The 17,663-nt window shown below is 43.9% G+C and overlaps 1 protein-coding gene across 2 annotated transcripts in view; it reads left to right on the top strand.

Moving 5' to 3' along the window:
* Positions 1 to 16,960, top strand: part of myo16 (myosin XVI) — a 77,017-nt gene extending 60,057 nt beyond the window's left edge. The window contains exons 31-36 of one of the 2 annotated variants that reach the window (XR_011602925.1): positions 1,635 to 2,017; positions 2,137 to 3,393; positions 5,848 to 6,000; positions 6,670 to 6,755; positions 8,178 to 8,280; positions 13,511 to 16,960. Coding sequence is in view for 1 of the 2 variants with exons in the window: in XM_070975252.1 (XP_070831353.1) it covers positions 1,635 to 2,017; positions 2,137 to 3,393; positions 5,848 to 6,000; positions 6,670 to 6,755; positions 13,511 to 13,681 (2,050 nt within the window). In the remaining variant the exon portion in view is untranslated. The remainder of the gene's footprint in view (positions 1 to 1,634; positions 2,018 to 2,136; positions 3,394 to 5,847; positions 6,001 to 6,669; positions 6,756 to 8,177; positions 8,281 to 13,510) is intronic. The other variant, XM_070975252.1, reaches the window with a different exon arrangement.
* The last annotated feature ends 703 nt before the right edge of the window (positions 16,961 to 17,663 follow it).

Here is a 17,663-nt window from a genome sequence, read left to right as displayed (position 1 = left end):
AGATCGTAACACAAGATACATTAATATTCAAGAAATGCTGATTACTGATTACTTCACACCAAGACTATTAAATCAAGATTCTGTTCCCAATAAAACAGGGCTGTTATTACTCATGATATAGGTTATAATACTACATGTGATGGTCTCATCTTGACTGTAGCATTATTTAGCCTCCAAAATAAACAGCCTGCACTTACTGTCACTCACAGGATTAATGACCGTATGAAGGAATCATTTCCTTTTATAAATGTTTGTGTATGTGTGTGTGTGTGTGTGTGTGTGTGTGTGTGTGTGTGTGTGTGTGTGTGTGTGTGTGTGTGTGTGTGCTTGTCTGTGCCACGTGTGTTTTGTGATTAATGGAGTCATTGTATCCCTGTGCACTGCAGGCTTTTAATTGTATGTTTCATGATGGATAGTCAGATAATGAGCTCTGTTATCAGATTGTTTTAGTATTGTGTTGCACCTACGGAACACTATCTTTATCTCCACATCACCTCATTCTAACATATCATGCCTGAAGAAACTGGAGGACTGAGCTAGAAAGGGTCAAAAAAGGTAATAAGAAGCTCTATGGAGTGGCACTAAATGAACAACCTTCATTTTCCTAATTGTTGAAATAAACCAGCCTTGTTTCTGGTAAGACCTTACGCTAAAAAGGCTTTTTGACAAAATGACAAAATATATGTGTCAACGTACATTTTTAAAGGCTTATTGTGTAAACCACTGACACATACAGGTGCTTTGCTTTAAATATTATCATTGATGAACGTAAAGCTTTGAAGCTCTTGAACGAGTGAAGTCAGTACAGTGTAAAATGACCCTCTATAGCACATTATTTTAATCCACAATGGCTGCACTTGAAACACAAAAGTGGAAAAAGTCGGCGCAATGCACTGACTGCCTGTGGTTTTTAATACTTTTAAATAGATTTTAATGAGTTAGATTAGAATGTCTAATGAGAACATTAGAATAAAACAATGCATACTTAAAGATGAAAAGAGACATACAGACACACACTTGATTTCTGTGTCCTCAGTGTGTCCTTGTGCATCTTGGTGCGAGGACAGGAACACAGGGAGGGTTCGAACAGGAGGAGGGGTGTCAGTAGGCGGACTGGGAGAGGATTGGAGAGGGGATTAACAGGCACATACACACTTCTGCACATTTACACACAAATACACTGACATGCACACATTTACACAATCTCACCTAATTTCTCTGCAGGTTTTTAAAATGCGTTCCCCCATCGCCTACACACATGCCCCCCACCCCTGCAGTCATGGAACCAGCAGATGGCTCACGCTGATTAGTGAAGGAAATATCAAACTGGATGTTATCAAATTACTGAAAGGAGATTAGAATTATAATCTCTTTGGTCTTTATCCTCCAATTGGCCTCCTTAGCTCGTATTTGTGGCATGACAGTTGAAGCAGTCATACGCTGAGTTTGAGTTTACCGATGATGGAAATGATGAAATTAACTCAATCTGGATCAGAAAATTATTGGATGGGAAAGCGTTGTGCCTGCAGCTAAAGTTTGAATCAAGCACAAATGATGAAGACAGTATAAATGGTCAAATTATTTTTCTCTTTCTTCCATTTAAACACCGATTCTGTTATTCCTCCCATTTGCAGGGTTCTGGAGAAAAGTGGGAAAGTCTTTGAAGGCTCTGTCAATGGAGGCAGTCGAGTTATTCGCCACTTTCGATCTAGCTCAGTACCCACCCCCCTTGCCATGGAGAACATGGTCCATACCTCTGCCAGTCCATCCATCAAACCAGCCCTGCAGCAGATAGCTCATAGCAACGAGGACGGGGCAGGCGGGGGAGGTCTTTCCTCTCCGCGTAAGCAACCTCCTCCTAAACCAAAGAGGGACCCCAATACTCGTCTGAGTGCATCCTATGAAGCAGTTAGTGCAGGGTTGATGATGGCAGCCAAAGAGAGCCCCACTCCTGAGGGGTATGGTTCACCAGCTGGAAGCCCTCCTAAGTCCCAGCTGTCACCCACAGACCCTGCAGGTACATCACCTCTACTGGTCTTTAGTAGATACAACAGATGGTGCTTTTAGTGCCTCGGTGCTGTTGCCTAATGTCATGACTTTCATTGGATTTAATTGCTTCTTTTATAATTTCCTCAGCTTTGTCCAAGCCCCGTCCCCACAGTGATGACTACACAACCATGAGGAAAGTGCCGCCTCCCAAACCTAAGCGCAGTCCCAACACCAAACTGACAGGCTCATATGAGGAGATCAACGCTGTGGCACCCTATATCCATCAGCTGCGCCCTGCTGATGTAAAGCTGGCCTTGCTGTCCCGTGCTGGGGGATTTGGAGGGTTTGGTGGTTTGATGCAGAAAGCGGCCTCTTTAGATGCACCACAAGGAATAGGACTAAGCCTGTACCGGGGCCAAGATGAGGAGGACGTGTACATAGAGATGTTGGGCTCCCAGCCACGTGCTCGGAGCCTCCAGGAGCCCCCTGATAGCCCAGAGCAGGCTGACTCAGAGGCCGTCTATGAGGAGATGAAGTATTTCCCCCCAGAAGATGGCGGAACTCCTGCCACTGTGGTTACCAAGGCAGCCAAACTGGAGGCTCTTGGCTTGGGCCTGGTAGGATTAGTGACATCTCCTCCTCAGAGTGGGGACACCAAACGGATTGCATCAGGAGTGTCAGCTGCCATGGACATCACTCACTCACAGAGCACATTCAACAGTGCAACTCCTAAAACACCGCATGGCAAAGATGGCAGCTGTGACATCCCTGCTCCCTTCCCCAACCTGCTTCCCCACCGTCCACCTCTCCTGGTGTTTCCCCCCTCCCCTGTCACCTGCTCTCCTGCTTCAGATGAGTCGCCCCTCACTCCACTAGAGGTAAAGAAGCTGCCTGTGTTTGAGACAAACCTGAACTATGCTACTGGCCCAGACAGCCCCCTGTCCCCACAGTATGCCCGCCAGAGGGCTGACTCTTCCCCAAGCCTCACTGTCCTCATGCCAGAAAAGAAGTCCACACCCCCACTCACCCCTCCACCTCCACCTCCTCCCCCCAATGTCCCACCTCCCCCATACAGACCTCCTTCACACTTTCCCTTCCCTCCTGAGGCCAACTTCCTGGCTCTGACACGAGCAGCATCTGTCACAGGGAGCTCGGACTCCCCCAAAACATCTTCCTCTCAAAGGGCAAGTGGGGAACCACTGGGGAAGCCACCTCCCTACTCCCCAGTGAAGATGTCTCGCCCTGAGCCTCGCAGAGCGCACTCGTGCTCCTCCTCTCCCCTGCTGTTCAACCCAGCCAATGGCAGACCCCTGACCAGCCCACTGGATGAGCTCAACACTCTGTTCAGCTCTGGGCGCAGCCTGCTGAGGAAGTCCACATCTGGACGCAAGATGAGAGATGGAGGTTTGTCAGTAATGCTCACACACACATGCACACACACACACACACACTCACGCACAGTTACACACATCTAAAACATGAGCAGAGTCAGGATTACAACGCATATATAGTTGGGAACGTTTTCCCCCTCAGTCATTGTTTTTAAATGCATTTACGTTCATGGGTGAGTGGGCCATTTGCAGTTGGAATAACATAGGTCAGATTAGGCCAAGCCACCTACCTGGTCGGTGGGTACATATGTAGGAGGTGGGGAGTTAACCTTTGCTTTTTTACACTGTGTCCCATTTACCCCACCTGAATGTGGGTATTGTGCGTGTGCGTACACACACATGCATTTGTGCAGGAGTGCATGTGTCCATTATGTGTTCTATCTGCTATGATGAGTTCATGATCAAAGTGTTAGTCCGCTCAGTGCCACATGATTTATGGGGTAGAGGGTGATTACCTTCCATACAGGAGAAGTAGTGTGGGGTTGTAGGTAAGTAATAACCTCCTCTGTGTGTATGTGGCTGTGAGTCTGTGTGCATGTAGGTTTACACACATGCTCTATGGTAGAGAGGTGAGATGCACCAGCACCCAGCAGCCTTTCTCATAAATCCCCCTTCTCTACATTTAGAAACTCCTTACATTGATTCAGGTGTTGTAGCCAGCCACCCTCTTTGGCCCACTTGAGGCAGCCCATTTGTTTCAGTCTCCAGTGCAGTGCCCTTTGGCTGCAGCAGCTGCCTTATTACATGTTACCTCATGAGCTAGCTGGTGCAGCCCACTTAGCATCACACTGCATTCTAACTATGATCTAGCTGCGTTGGCGTTTGTTCAGTTGGCTACATGCACAGCACACATAGGCTCCGTGACACTGATGCAAAGGTTGACCTTTGCAAAATGAGGCCAAACATATTTGTCACACCTAGTGAATGAAAAGGGAGGGTCCTCAGGTCAGAGGTTTCAAATCTGAGGAGATTACTTTGTGGTGCTTTTATGGAAGTGAATTTCCCATCTGTACTGCAGTTTGAGGAAGCACAGGCATATAAGAGAAGGTAGAGGCTGTTCTGTCCCACTGTGCTTTTATCTGAGTCTCTTCTTCCCTCCAAGTGTATTAGTTGTGGTGGGTTTAATAATACATGAGCAGTAGAATGATGAGGATGGGTATCAAATATTTAACAGCTCACTCATGTTCTACTGAAGCCAGTGTGACTGCCCAGCAGCAGCAAACACAACATCCCAAACAGTGAGAAAAATTGCAATCAAATCAAAGTATGAGCTGTTGGTGGGTCATCATGCTGGAGGCTCATATTATTCTGGAGTTGCTTGTTTAAGACGCAGTTGTGTCATACTTCTATAACTGTTACAAGTTCAAGGGTTATGAAGCTGAAGTCCTTATAAGAGACGGTATGAGAGCTGTGCACAGGCTGACGCATATGCCTCACGTGACGTCTCGCACTTGACTCTTCATCAGCAGCTGGACCTGCGCAGGAAAAGCACTGGCGTCATGGAAACAGTGTCTGTGTGTGTGACAGGGGGAACCTGGCACTGGGGTTCACAACCTTGCTGTTATTTTGAGTAGGCAAAGCAAGGCGGGCCGCTTAGATCAGAGCGCGGAGGGATGCCGATGGGCTTAACAGGATGGCCTACTTCCGTTCCCTCTCGGCTGTTAAATGACAGAGTGTGATACCTGACGCCGTGGGAGTGGCCAGGGGTTACAGCTGCTATCCCAGACATCTCTGTGAAGAGCAGCTGCCTCTTTTTCCTCCAACTCCTCCTCCTCCCCTTCTTCATCCTCAGGGAATGAGAAAACCACAGGAATGCCAGGAGAAGAGGGCAGGTGGTCTTGGCAGGCTTCAGGAAATCACTGTCGTCAGACGCCTCGTGCCTTAAAAGCAACATACAAATTTCTCAAAATTGGACAAAAGTCAAGTTCTCCCTCATTATGGTCTTCATTGTACAAATTCAAATATTCACCGTGACTCATCTCTTTCCAGGCATGCAGGCCTCACATGGACTCCGTCCCTCTACCTGGCCTTTTGTCCCTCAGAAACACGCACCTACCCCATGGGACCTATAGTAGAGTTTGCTACATTTATATTTAGTCATCTTGTGACCACCATGGGGGGACCACAAGGCACGCATTCTCAGTGTGGGACGGCAGCTGATGAATTCCCATTCACACTCCCATACACACATGTTCCCGGCAGTCGCTTACTCATTCAGTGTGTGAGAGCATGTGAGCCCTGAGGAGCTGCTGCAGGGGCAGAGGCAGGTCATGTGGAGTCACCTTCCTAGCAGAAAGACCAGATGAATATTTTTTTTAAAGGCTATGATACATGTGCAAGGGCGGTGGGACTGAGTGGAGAAAAGATGCTGGAAATTAACACATGATTAATTGAATTCTAAAACTGTAATATTTACCCTAATGACATGCACTGAAGCGTGTTTTCCCTTTGGCTATATTCTTCCCAGGATTCAATTCTAATATCAATCTGCCAGGAAGGGAAGAATGCGGCTCTGCCCCCACCTCACCATCTCTGCAACTTCAGGACAAGAACGCCAACAACCACTCTCCTCATTCCCCGAGCCCGGCCCCCGTAGAGAACGGCAACCAGATCTCCAATGGTAACATTAACGTGGTTAATTCAAATCACATCATTTTTCATATAAGCGGTTCGCTGCGTCCAATTTTATTGAGGCAGAGGTAGAAACAGATAATCACTTAACAAAAACAAAAAAAAACAAGAAGCTGATTCACCCTGTGTTGGGGGGGGGGTAAAAGAAAGCAGCTAAAAGACCTAAATAAAGAGTCAACTATTCCTGTGATTAATGTCCAACAAAGAGGCTAACCCCACTGACTCCACTGTGGAGTGAAGAAAGTAATCTGGCAGACCAGACTAAGCTGTTGACTCTCCTTTTACCTTTCTGCCCATGTCACAACAAAGTCATATAATCACTTAAATCTGTCATGGAGATGCCTGAAATAAAAGCACTGCACAGGCGCTGAAGAAGGGGAGGGAAATCACATGACATAACGAGTGAAATAAAGAAAGGAGACCACAGGCCTCATAAAAGAGGACCCTAATTTTTCAGCTGCAACCAGATAGTGATTACAATATTCCTTAAATGCTCAGAGAGATTGGCAGCCATAGAGTCTTTGTGCATGACAAAAGCTTTTTCATCCTCTGCATTTGAAGCATGAGGTGTCCTTCAGTGCGTATCCGTCAGTGTGTGGGTGGACTTCCAGTCAGATGTTTCATGCTTTGTAATGTGCTTTTGATATTGTGCGTCCAGGGTCTCTGGAGGATGAGAGTCACAGCAAGTCAAACTCCTCCAGCTCCACCTCTCTGCACAGACACATGGACAGCCATCATACTCAGGTAAACACACAAAGACAGAAGACACATGAAGATACATGATGGTTATCGTCAGGTACTTTACTGATGGCACCAGGTGCTGTTTCTTTTTGTCATACTTTCTAACACCTTATGTAACATATGCACCTGCATATGCATACACACATATGCCCGCGCCAACACACACACATCTACACAACTCTATCCGGCCTGTGTTTTGTTTTGGGTTTGTTGACATTTTGAGTGGACAGGAAAGTGGACTCCTTTGAACGACACATATCACCCATGACATGTGAGCTTTCTCTCGCTCTGTAGACAGGTGTACAGTTACAGGATTGAATTTAATGTCCTGCATGCTTGCACGCAAGTTTGTATACACATGCTGTCATGCAGATATGCGCGCGCGCACACACACAGCCTCTGATATATGCAATCAATAAAACTCTGATGATAAAGTGGAAACCATCTGTGAGTGAAAGAACCTTTTGAAAGCTCAGACACACCTCAAACTGATAAACACATGCACTTTAAACAGCTTTAATAATGTAAAGACATAATGACATCAGGGTTTGATCGCTGTCATGTGACCAGTGCAGCATGCAAGACCTCCACAGGGACAGCCAGTCACGACCCAGTGACACAAAGCTCTCATGATGGTTTGTCCTGTGCCATGAAATTCACCTGTGAATGTCCATAAATGTAAACGGGCAATTCACTTAAGTGGATTTTTAAAGATGCCTGTCATTTGTTTTTGACTTTGTCATCATACATATGCGTCAAAGCTAGTTTTTCTTGTTTGTTAGTGAGAGAGAGAGGCCTGTTATTGTCCAGTCAGGAGTAGTTTTATGTTTCTGTTGTCAGACAGCATTTATTACCAAGCTGCTTAGCTGCTGATAAACATCATCAGACAAAATGCACCAAAGTTCAGGTTAATGACAGTAACTTCTGTGTCACTTCATTGCGTGTTCTGGGATGCAGCCGTTTCATCCTGGTCCACGCTCATAAGACCACTGTTAGACCACTTGGAGACTGATTCCGATTCATCAGACAGCATCAGACGGTGATTGAGTGTCACTATCAGTGGCGCATGAAGCACGAGAAACAGGCACGGAGTGTCCTGCTTTCAGAGAAGCTAAGGACACACTATTCATAAGACACTAGAGACGTGAAGGTACGCTCTGTACTCACTTTATAATCGTCAGATTGACTAGATGTTAGGACTGAACTCTCTTTATGCACCTTTTTGAAGCTCGTCTGTGTGGGTGAGGTAAAGTACGGATGTGCCAGCACATGCTATTGAAGACCTTCCTCTTACAGTCTTTAAGAAAGTTGGAAGCACATTCTTGCTGCTCTTCTCTTGTACCCAAAATTACTTTTTTTCTCTCTCTCTCTCTCTCAATTCTAATAAGCTTCTCCGTTACTCTCACTCCCTCCTTTATCTTCCAGAGGGGTCATCTCAACTTTTCTCCATTCGGTGCAGGGGCCGCCCTCTGAAACAGCAGGGGGGGCAGGGGGCTCACTGGAAGCCCTGTTCACATGTAGGGATGTGGTGAGTGTGTGTCATTCCTCGCTGCTCTCCACCCTTTATAGCAGTGCTTTTCATAGATCCAGTGTGGGGATGTGACAGTAACAATCCTCATTTTGTAAAAAAAAAACAAAAAACATTGAAGTTTGAAGTAATGCTCCTTCCCAAGTCAATTTTTGGAGTATGAATGACTCCTGTAGACATGAAAGGTGTCTTTTAAGTTTGCTCCTTCAAGGAAAATGGAGGCTGTGGTCATCTTGATTTCATTGCAGTTACAATGGATTATAAGAACAACCAGTATTTGTGGCAGAAAAAAACAAAGTTTGCTAAAAGAAAAAAAAAAGAAAAAATCTGGTAGTTTTGATTTGCAGATTCAAATCCTCTGAAAATGTGAAGGAAAAATCTTGAAAACCACTGCTACTGCAGACCATCATTTAGCTTTACCTGCTCCCATTGTTCTCTGTGCTCTTTGTCCTTTCAACACTGGTCTGGAATCAGATTAGCTATCTGTCCTTTCTCCCATCAGGAGGAAAAGTCTGATCCTAGAATCAGTGAAACTTCTGCTTTTTTACCTCCTTTTTTTAAAAAAAAAATCCTGCATTGCTGAAAGGAAACTGCAGCTCTTGAATTCAGGTAGAATCACTGTCACTATCAAACTAAATATATTCTAATCACACTGCACGATGAGGCCTTGGAGGCTGTTAGCATGGTTTGTTGTTCAGTGAGATGATTTCTAAGATGCTAAATTCAGAAAATCTGTATTGTCATTTTAGCTCTATTCAGGGATGTGGGTCTTTGTGAGAGGGGAAGGGGTGCAGCATGGTCACTCCACACATCCATATAACTGAATAATATTAAATATTAATAATATAATATTGATACCGATGTCAAAATTATACCATATATGGCAGGTACTGGTGATTACAAGTGCTTAAGTGGGCTTTCATGTATTTTAAATTCAATTCACTGTAACAGTGACAACTATTCAATTTAAATAAAGTTAATACCGCCTTTTTGGTGGATTTGTCTAAAGTTCTGGTAGTAAGGGAGCAGATTTCTCCAATTCAATTTATTTTGCATTAAAAAAACTGTTCTCACTTGAGACGGCAGCGTGTTAATTCAGCATCCTACAGGAATCATTTCAAGGTTGCATGTGCTATTGGAAAAAATGCAAGAAATTAGAGCTTTGAAAATGATCTGCCAAGAGTTTCTACTTTTGAGTCAAAATGACCATTGAAAGTACAGTTTATTGGATATTGTTTAAAAAATATATATATATTGTGCACTCCGACCAGGAGAAGTGATCAGTGTTAATGTAAATTGAATGTAAAGTGTTATGTAAAGTTCAAGTAAATGCATCTTGTAGTGGACAGTCGACATCTTTGCTTCCTCTGACACCACCCTTGGATCATATGCTAATGAACATACAAATGAGCAAGCACACAAACACTGATATACATCAGTTTTACTGCTAACAGATAGTTGAACTTTAAGCAAATCTGAGAGCTGCAGTTTTTATTGCTGTTTATTCATCTGCTGGGACTTTATGTTGAATCCATCACATGACCCCTTTCTAAAAATCTTTCTCCAGATTCTTTGCTGTCACTGGTTTCACATCTAAGTCATTCTACTTATACGTATAACCTTTGAAGTCGCTCCAGACCTTCATCCTTGTGTGGCTGTTATTATCTCTTTGTAAGGACTGGTCAGTGAAAGTGTGCCCACTCATTGTTACCGCTGAAAGGTGGAGAAAGAGACACTATCTTTGTTTCTTCCTGCACTAATCTGGTGTGTTGTCTGGGACAGGTTCATTACCATGAGTTCATTCAAGAGATGGGAACAATGCGATCCAGAATGCCTTTCAATTAGCTGAATTCCAGACTGTGTTTATATAGGATTAGCAGATCTAATGGGATAAATGAAAGAGAAAGGATGAAGGAAGAACAGGAGGGTGGATAACTGAGTTAGGAATGAATAGACTGGCTTGTTTTGGTTCCTGGACTTAGTAGTCAACAGCAGTCTAGACTAATTATGTGAAATGAGTGGACTGTCTGTTTTGCCAGCCAAATTATTGGATGCTACAGAGATTAATATTCCTTGTTTTTTCCTTTAGACAAAGTCAAGGCAGATGCAACGACATTCAAAGTGCAAGAGTGACTGTGCCACATGTTTGCTATTCAGAATAACAACACATTTAGGATGTGAAAGAAACAGAGAGCCTTGGTGTCCCTGCATGAATCCCCTGAGTACCATATGTGTGAGTAAAGGTATCATGCTAGTTTCCCTGAAATCCCCCCATCACCTAACCTATCCGGCGCAGTTTCCAGGAAAGAGCTCACACATAAGTCATCAATGACCACTAACGTCTCCCCCTCAAATCAGTCCCTCTTGTTTTCCACCCACTGTGCTCTCTCCTCCCATCAGCCAGTCCGGCTGAAATGGTTCTAGAAATAGACCCTACTTAGTGACCTCTCTGCTTTAGCATCTTTGAAATAAATCTAGAACAAGCATTGATTTTTTTTTTTTCCTTGTGTCAGTGTTGTGCAAATGATGAAGACTGTCGCACTTTGTTTATGAGAGGCACCAATATATTGCAGTTTGGTCACATTCTGTGCCGAGGTTGTGTATGTGATGTACACACAGTACTGAACAGGATCAATCAGACTACATAGGGTTTTGCCAACTTGACATTTGTCAGTCTGTGTGTACATATATGTGTGTGTGTGTGTGTGTGTGTGTGTGTGTGTGTGTGTGTGTGTGTGTGTGTGTGTGTGTGTGTGTGTGTGTGTGTGTGTGTGTGTGTGTGTGTGTGTGCACACAGTAGCTTGCATAGCTGTTAGGCAGAAGAATGTGTGTGTTTTATGAGGAGACGCTCAGAGGTTATTATCACCCTCTGTGGCCTCAGGACAGCCAGCCTGTCAGATTTTGGAATGATGACTCGTCATCCTCACCATGACATTACAAACACATTAACATATTGGTCGGGATATTGCCTCCCTCCCCCCTGCCCTTGTGAGGGAATACATGTAAGCAGGCCAGTAACAGATTCAAGAGTTTTTATTCTTATCAGACAACAAAACTCCATCAGGAATGTGCCCTTGCACATTTTTGTCTGGCTAACGCAGCGGCTTGCAGAATGACGTTGCATTGCATTCCATGAAAAGTTGAACCGGTATCAACTTATTTTGCTGGACGACCTTGCATTGTTTTCACATTGGTATCCCCACACTGTTATAAGTAAGCGTGATATTCGAGTGTCCACATACTTGACATAAGAGAGAATTTCAAGCGTGAGGTAAATTTAATACAGCAAACCCATCTTACCTTGATGTTGTGCTGACACTTTAAAGATGACTATTAAAATGATTTATATGTTCAGGCACCAAGGCCAAAAACTATGAAGCTCTCAAAATGTTCGTCTCTCAGAAGTATTGGATTGTGTGATGTTCATTGCATTCAGTTTTGTGTGTATGTGTCCATGTACAGTCATGCATTTCAGAAGGACGCGGTGTTCCCACTTGTCTACTGTTCCAGTAGCTGGTGTTCCTGGCTGGCGCCAGTGCAGAGAATAGCCTGGCAAGGAGGTGTAAATTATGGATTAGGTCACTGAGTATTGTGCTTGTGCAGGCAATCAATCTGTGTGTATGTGTGTTTGTGTGCACATGCATATGGACACTCACTCCAGAAATGTGCATGTGATCCTGGTTATGTATGTATGTCAAAGTGTGTAATGCATGCAATGTACATTTATTGGTGTGTGTGTGCCTGTGGCCCTGTGGCAATGTCTGGGTGTAATGCATCACTAAATGCAGTGTATGCTTGGCAGTATGCAGAGAAAATGTTGCATTAAAAGCACAGCTGATGCGATTTAGCTCACAGCTCCGACTCAAGTAGAGATTAAAAACATTGAGGCAAAGGGAGCAACTGTTGCTGGAAACAAATTCTGATAGAAACTGTGATTATATCTGAAAATCAAGTTTTACTCTCCACTTACGAGAATGTTTTAAGATAAGGCTGACAACATATTTTCTAAAATGTTCTTATTGCCAATTAATGCCAATGAAAAGACCAAAACTAACAACAAATTGATGATACAAACGAGTCTTGCCTGTCTAGCCAAAGCCTGATCTAGGTTGAGAAGAGTTGTTCAAAAACCATGAAGAAACAAGGCCTTTATTTAACTGAAACTAAGAATGTGTGAGCCGTTTTTGAAGATTGACATCTTCAGCAGGAACCAGTGGGCTCTGGACAGAGTGCTACGACATGTCAGGGAAATCAGACAACACTGTGAGGCAGAATAAGATTCCTGTTGTGGTGTTTTCATGGGATTTTGTTGACCATATAGAGAAAAAACCTGTAAAGTTATCCCAGCCTTATCCTTTAAATCACATCTCTGCACAGGAAACTCTTTTTGCCCTTTAACAGAACTCCCACCATTATAACCTCCAGTTCCTAATCTGGTCTGGATCATCAGGGCTCTGTCCTGCTGCTGGTATTACTGACTGAGGGAGATTGGGGTTTCTGTCTGATTGATTTACCTGGGTATTGACCAGCAGATGACTGATGATGTGCTCCATACAGAATGATGTGTGCATGTGTGCACTTTTGTGTATTTGACCCGAGTGTCTGTGAGAAAGAACAAGAGGTGATCGCCACAAAAGGGTCCCAACTGTATTTCACAAAATCTACTTTAAGGTGATGTATGGAAGGTCCAGAGACAGAATATGGAAATGAGTGGAGCTGTTAAAGCTGTCGGTCAGAGGAGGGATCGCCTCCACTGCTTCGCTCAGTATCAGCTGTCTCATGAGATGGCTCAGTTCCAGCCCCAGATTCATCTCTGTGTTGTTTATTTGAATGATTCATGAGAGAAACCGTCTCACTTTTAGAGGAGAAACCAGCCCAGTGATCGCTGCCCCTTTCAAGATGATGGATCGGACAAAACTGTCCTATCTCTCTTGCTCTGTAGGTGGCAATTTCTAATGGAGACACGATTAGAAGATGATATTTCTGGCCATTTTTCGGATGCTTTTGCAGTGACAATAAGATAAAGTTTCTGTTTGTTTTTTTATCTTTCCTTTTCATTCAGCCCCTGCTTGTCATTCACACTCCCCTCTCCCTTTCGCAGTCACAGCCTGGTCATTTCCGCTCTCTGTCACCCGCTTGTCGATCCATTCGGGAGAAGGTCATCATTCAGAGTGTGATTTGAATGTAAACGTGCTCTGTTCTTTCCCCCGCCTCTCCTCCTCTGCTCCAGGTGTTCCAGCGGTTACGTCTGTCCAACGGGGATGAGAGTGTCGCCCTTGGGGAGCTCCTGCGATGGAGGCGAGCGCAGTGTGAGGGGCGGGGCGACTGGAAGCACCGTCCACCTCAGTCCCCACCCTTGCCCCCCACACTGCTCTGGACCAACCGGAAGGCCTCTCCTTGATGGAGGTTGTGTGATGCAGTCACATGCATTGGCTATGAAGTTCTTCCCTCTCCTTTTCCTTTGCCACACTCACACATTTTTTTTTAGTTTTTTTATGTGGATCAAGTAGCCTCAGGGCCTAGGGGCTAGGCTAAATCTCCAGGCTGCAAAGTGTGAGCCTCGTCCCTGGGCTGAAGGTCTTGCCTCAGCACCTCGAATGCGGAGGATTCCCCAGCGTACATAACGGAAGCTCTGTGATACTGACTGGTGTTATCTATGTGAAATGAGTGGAGGTGCACAGGAAGATGCTTTTTTGTGATCAAAGATTTTATTCACAGTAAGAGACAGACAACAGAAAAATGATGATGATCACATAGTTATATATTTTCAGTCTTCTGCTTCAGTTTAAATGATGTCCATCAATGGGAGGCTGAATTCGAGAGCAGCCTAGTAGTGTTTTCATAGTCAGATATTAAATGGCCCCTCTAGTCCGCCTGAATTCTAGCCTATCATGTTGTTCTGCTGCACACAAAGGAGCTCCACCGTAAAACATGGTGCTGATTATACTTGACGTGCTGTCCTGCGATGTTCCCATGAACGCTTGTGTGTGTGCAGCTCCAGAGTCTCAGACCTTTCGGAAGTTTACAAGTCAGCCAACGCCTTCGGACACCTCCGGTTTTTAGCATGACTGTACTGGCTTAGACATGGGACCTTTTCAGGTACACAGCTCTCACTTAGCCTCTCACGTTCGAGCTCTAAGTGCTACTGCAGCCCTGGCAACGAGCAACCAGGGGTCAGGGTAACCTCACTATAATATCCCAAGGTGCACTTCTCTTCCCCATTGTTACCACCAGCCTTTGAGGAACAAAAACCTCCGGCCAAAATGCAAACTACTGCACTAACCTTTACAAACGAAACAGAGATCCAACAAGAAACCTGCGTTGGTTTAAGGTTTAAAGGTAAAGCTAAAATAACTTTGCTGACAGGTATGTAGTTCATGTTGTGAACATGACACTCTGTGCCAAAGTGACACAACTTGTGAAACATATGTTTAAACTAACAAGTTCTAAAAACTGACGTACGCTGTAGTTCCATATACTCATGTACAGACTGACGTAAATGACCAAATCAAAGCTGTTAGCGCGGTTCAGTGGTGACTCAGTGGACTGTTTCCAGCACGTCGAAAAGAAGGAAAACAAACCAACAGTCTACACTTGAAAAGTAGCGACTTCACTCTCATTGTGTCCCATCAGCACGTGGACAGTTTGACGTGTTCAGTGTCGTTCAGGAGAGACTGTGCAGAGCTCAGGGACTCGCGCACAGATGAACTCGACTCTTGTACAGATTCCTCCGCCGCGGACGTGTCCGCTCAGGCGGCCATTACCGTCCCTGTGTCCTCCCTTCATCTCCTCTCCTCACTTGACCCAAACAAACAGACCTGTTTCCCCCACTCGGTCTCTGACCGTACCCTCACCTTCCTAATGGATCAAACCGGCTCTACGGGTGTCTCCATGGTAACCGCTCTGTAAATAGTGACCGGTGTTGTATGTTCTAGCTTTTACTCTCGCAGAGAAGCACACAGATTGACCTGAAAGATGAGAAAGAGATGAGATAATACTGTCTATGATGGTAAAACTGAGATTTAAGAATGTCTTGGGTTCGATGCAATGAGGTAAAGAGAAAAGGTTTATTTTAAAATGTGAATATCCTTTTTTCAGAATGATTGTCTATGGCTATGAAATTCTTTATACCCTATTTAATATTGTTTGTTTTCCCCCCTCTCGATCCTGTCGTTCTGTTCCTATGATGCAAGGCAGATGTTTTTATTGTATATGGATGTTTTATTGCACAGTATTTATGTGGTGTCGTGTTGACTTCTGTAATGGGCGGGGTGTGTCTCGACAAGCTGTTTGATCTTTAAGATCGGTCTGAATTGTTAGAGCCATAAAGTATCAATAGCTCTAATTGATTTCTCATTCCCACTGATCACCCACAATGTGTCTGATTGATTCGGCCTTACGAATTAGCAGCGCCATCACAGGATCGATCTCAGCTGCTGTCGGTTGCGTGGAGGTGCACGAATATCCAAGAGGTATTAACTTGATATTCACAACAGAGCTAGCAAATCAGCTGAGCTGCGTTTTTTGACTGACTGGCTGAATGTATAAATGCTAAATTTCCTTTGACTGCCTGTGCACATCAATGAAACCCTGCGTATCTTATTACTGGAACGCGCCTGTATCTAAACAGCGTACCTGACTGCTTAATGTGATTATTGTCTTCAGAAGTTATGTATGCAGTCCACTTTCTTAAAGCAAATGAATAACGCTGCAGCATTTATGATAAGGTATTGATTTGCTCCATGATTCACACCTGCTGTGATTGAGGTTGCATGAATAACGCTGCACTGCAGAACTACAGTATGTCAGATATTTTCATCATAGTTTTGACTCGTTCACGTGAGGATTTAAACTTATCTGCGATCAAACAATATCGAGAGGAACCAAGATCAAGCTAGTCAACTACGCCAATGCCAATGAAAGACAGTTTATAGCCTCTGTATGGTCTTTCATTATGATCAGGGTTGTGGTTAGTCCTGTGTGTTATGGTTTTGTGTATTACCATGTTTACTGAAATTATGAAAAGAGGAGATTATGTTGTTTTTTATTGTCTTTTAAAGCATATCAGTGCTTTTTACCTTGCATGACCACATGGGCCTGGCCCCCTATAACGTGCTCATGCTGAAAAGATAAAAATGGCTGTCTAATGTGAAGAACTGCTTCCCACTGCACTGTGAATCACTGCACTGTCCCCCGTCTCTCATCGAAACACTCATCACCCATTTACATCCACCTTTAGCCCGACTGACCTGCACACACATCAGCTCCATCATATACAATCCCTGATGAGCTAGCTCAGTCTGTCGTAAGCGTTCTGGCAGCCAGGTTACTGCCAGTCATTGTTGTTAGTCAGGAATTTGAAAATCCTCTGCTCTGAGATCAGCTCTCTGGTGCTACAGCCAGTGCAGAATGGCCATTTTATTGTCCCCAGTCCATGTATAGTTGTCCAGAGAGACACAATATTTTAGCACCCAAACAGGGGTATCTCACTGCCTTTCATAGTGCTGTTATTCTTTTGTAGTCTTTCTTTTGTACATGACATACAGTATATTTTAACCTGCATACATATGTGTTGGTGGAAAGAAAAAAGATTGTATGTGATATTTCATAATTATTACCTTCCCAATGTTTTATAAGTACTGTACCTGTACAGCAATAAAGCACAATTGTGTCAATGCCAGTGTGTGTGTGTGTGTGTGTGGGTGTGCGCGCGCACACATATGTGAATAGTGCATGTCACTTCCAGGATTCACTCATTGTGGAGAAAAGGTCAATATTAGTTATATATATATCATACTATCTTAGCAGCATTTTACTGATGTACCTGACAAAGGTGACATATTATTGGGTATTTGATATCAATACATCATGTTCATGAAATCATTAAAGAATATTTGAATCTTCATTTTTAACCTTAAAGGAGAAGTGTACCAAATTAACAAAGTTCAGGTTTGTGGGAGTGCCACTGGTCAGTCAAGCCTTCTGTGGCTCCAGAGGAAGCTGTCCAAAATCTGACAGACTGCCTCAAGTGATGTCACTTGAGTCAGCGGCAGATAGTAGGAGGGCTGGTAAGGAAGTAGTCTTTGAAAAGTAACAAGTATCCATAAATAAAGTATGATATATTTTTATTTTTTGTTTTGAAGTACCCAAAGTAGTAATATAAATATAGTGGAGTAAGTACAACATTTTCCAGTGATCTGCAGGGGAGTACCATAAAAGTACCATAAAATGTAAATACTCCAGTAAAGTACAAGTACCTCTGAATTATACTTAAGTAAAATGCATTAGTAAGTATACTCGGTTGCAAACCACCACTGGCTTTAATGTGAGTGTGTGTCACTTTTAAGTGTGTCTGTATTTGCATAGAGCGCCAAATCCTATAA

This window comes from Chaetodon trifascialis, chromosome 12 (genome assembly GCF_039877785.1).
Source record: "Chaetodon trifascialis isolate fChaTrf1 chromosome 12, fChaTrf1.hap1, whole genome shotgun sequence".
In the NCBI taxonomy this organism is placed as follows: Eukaryota; Metazoa; Chordata; class Actinopteri; order Chaetodontiformes; family Chaetodontidae; genus Chaetodon; species Chaetodon trifascialis.
This window is presented reverse-complemented; position numbering and strand designations above follow the sequence as displayed.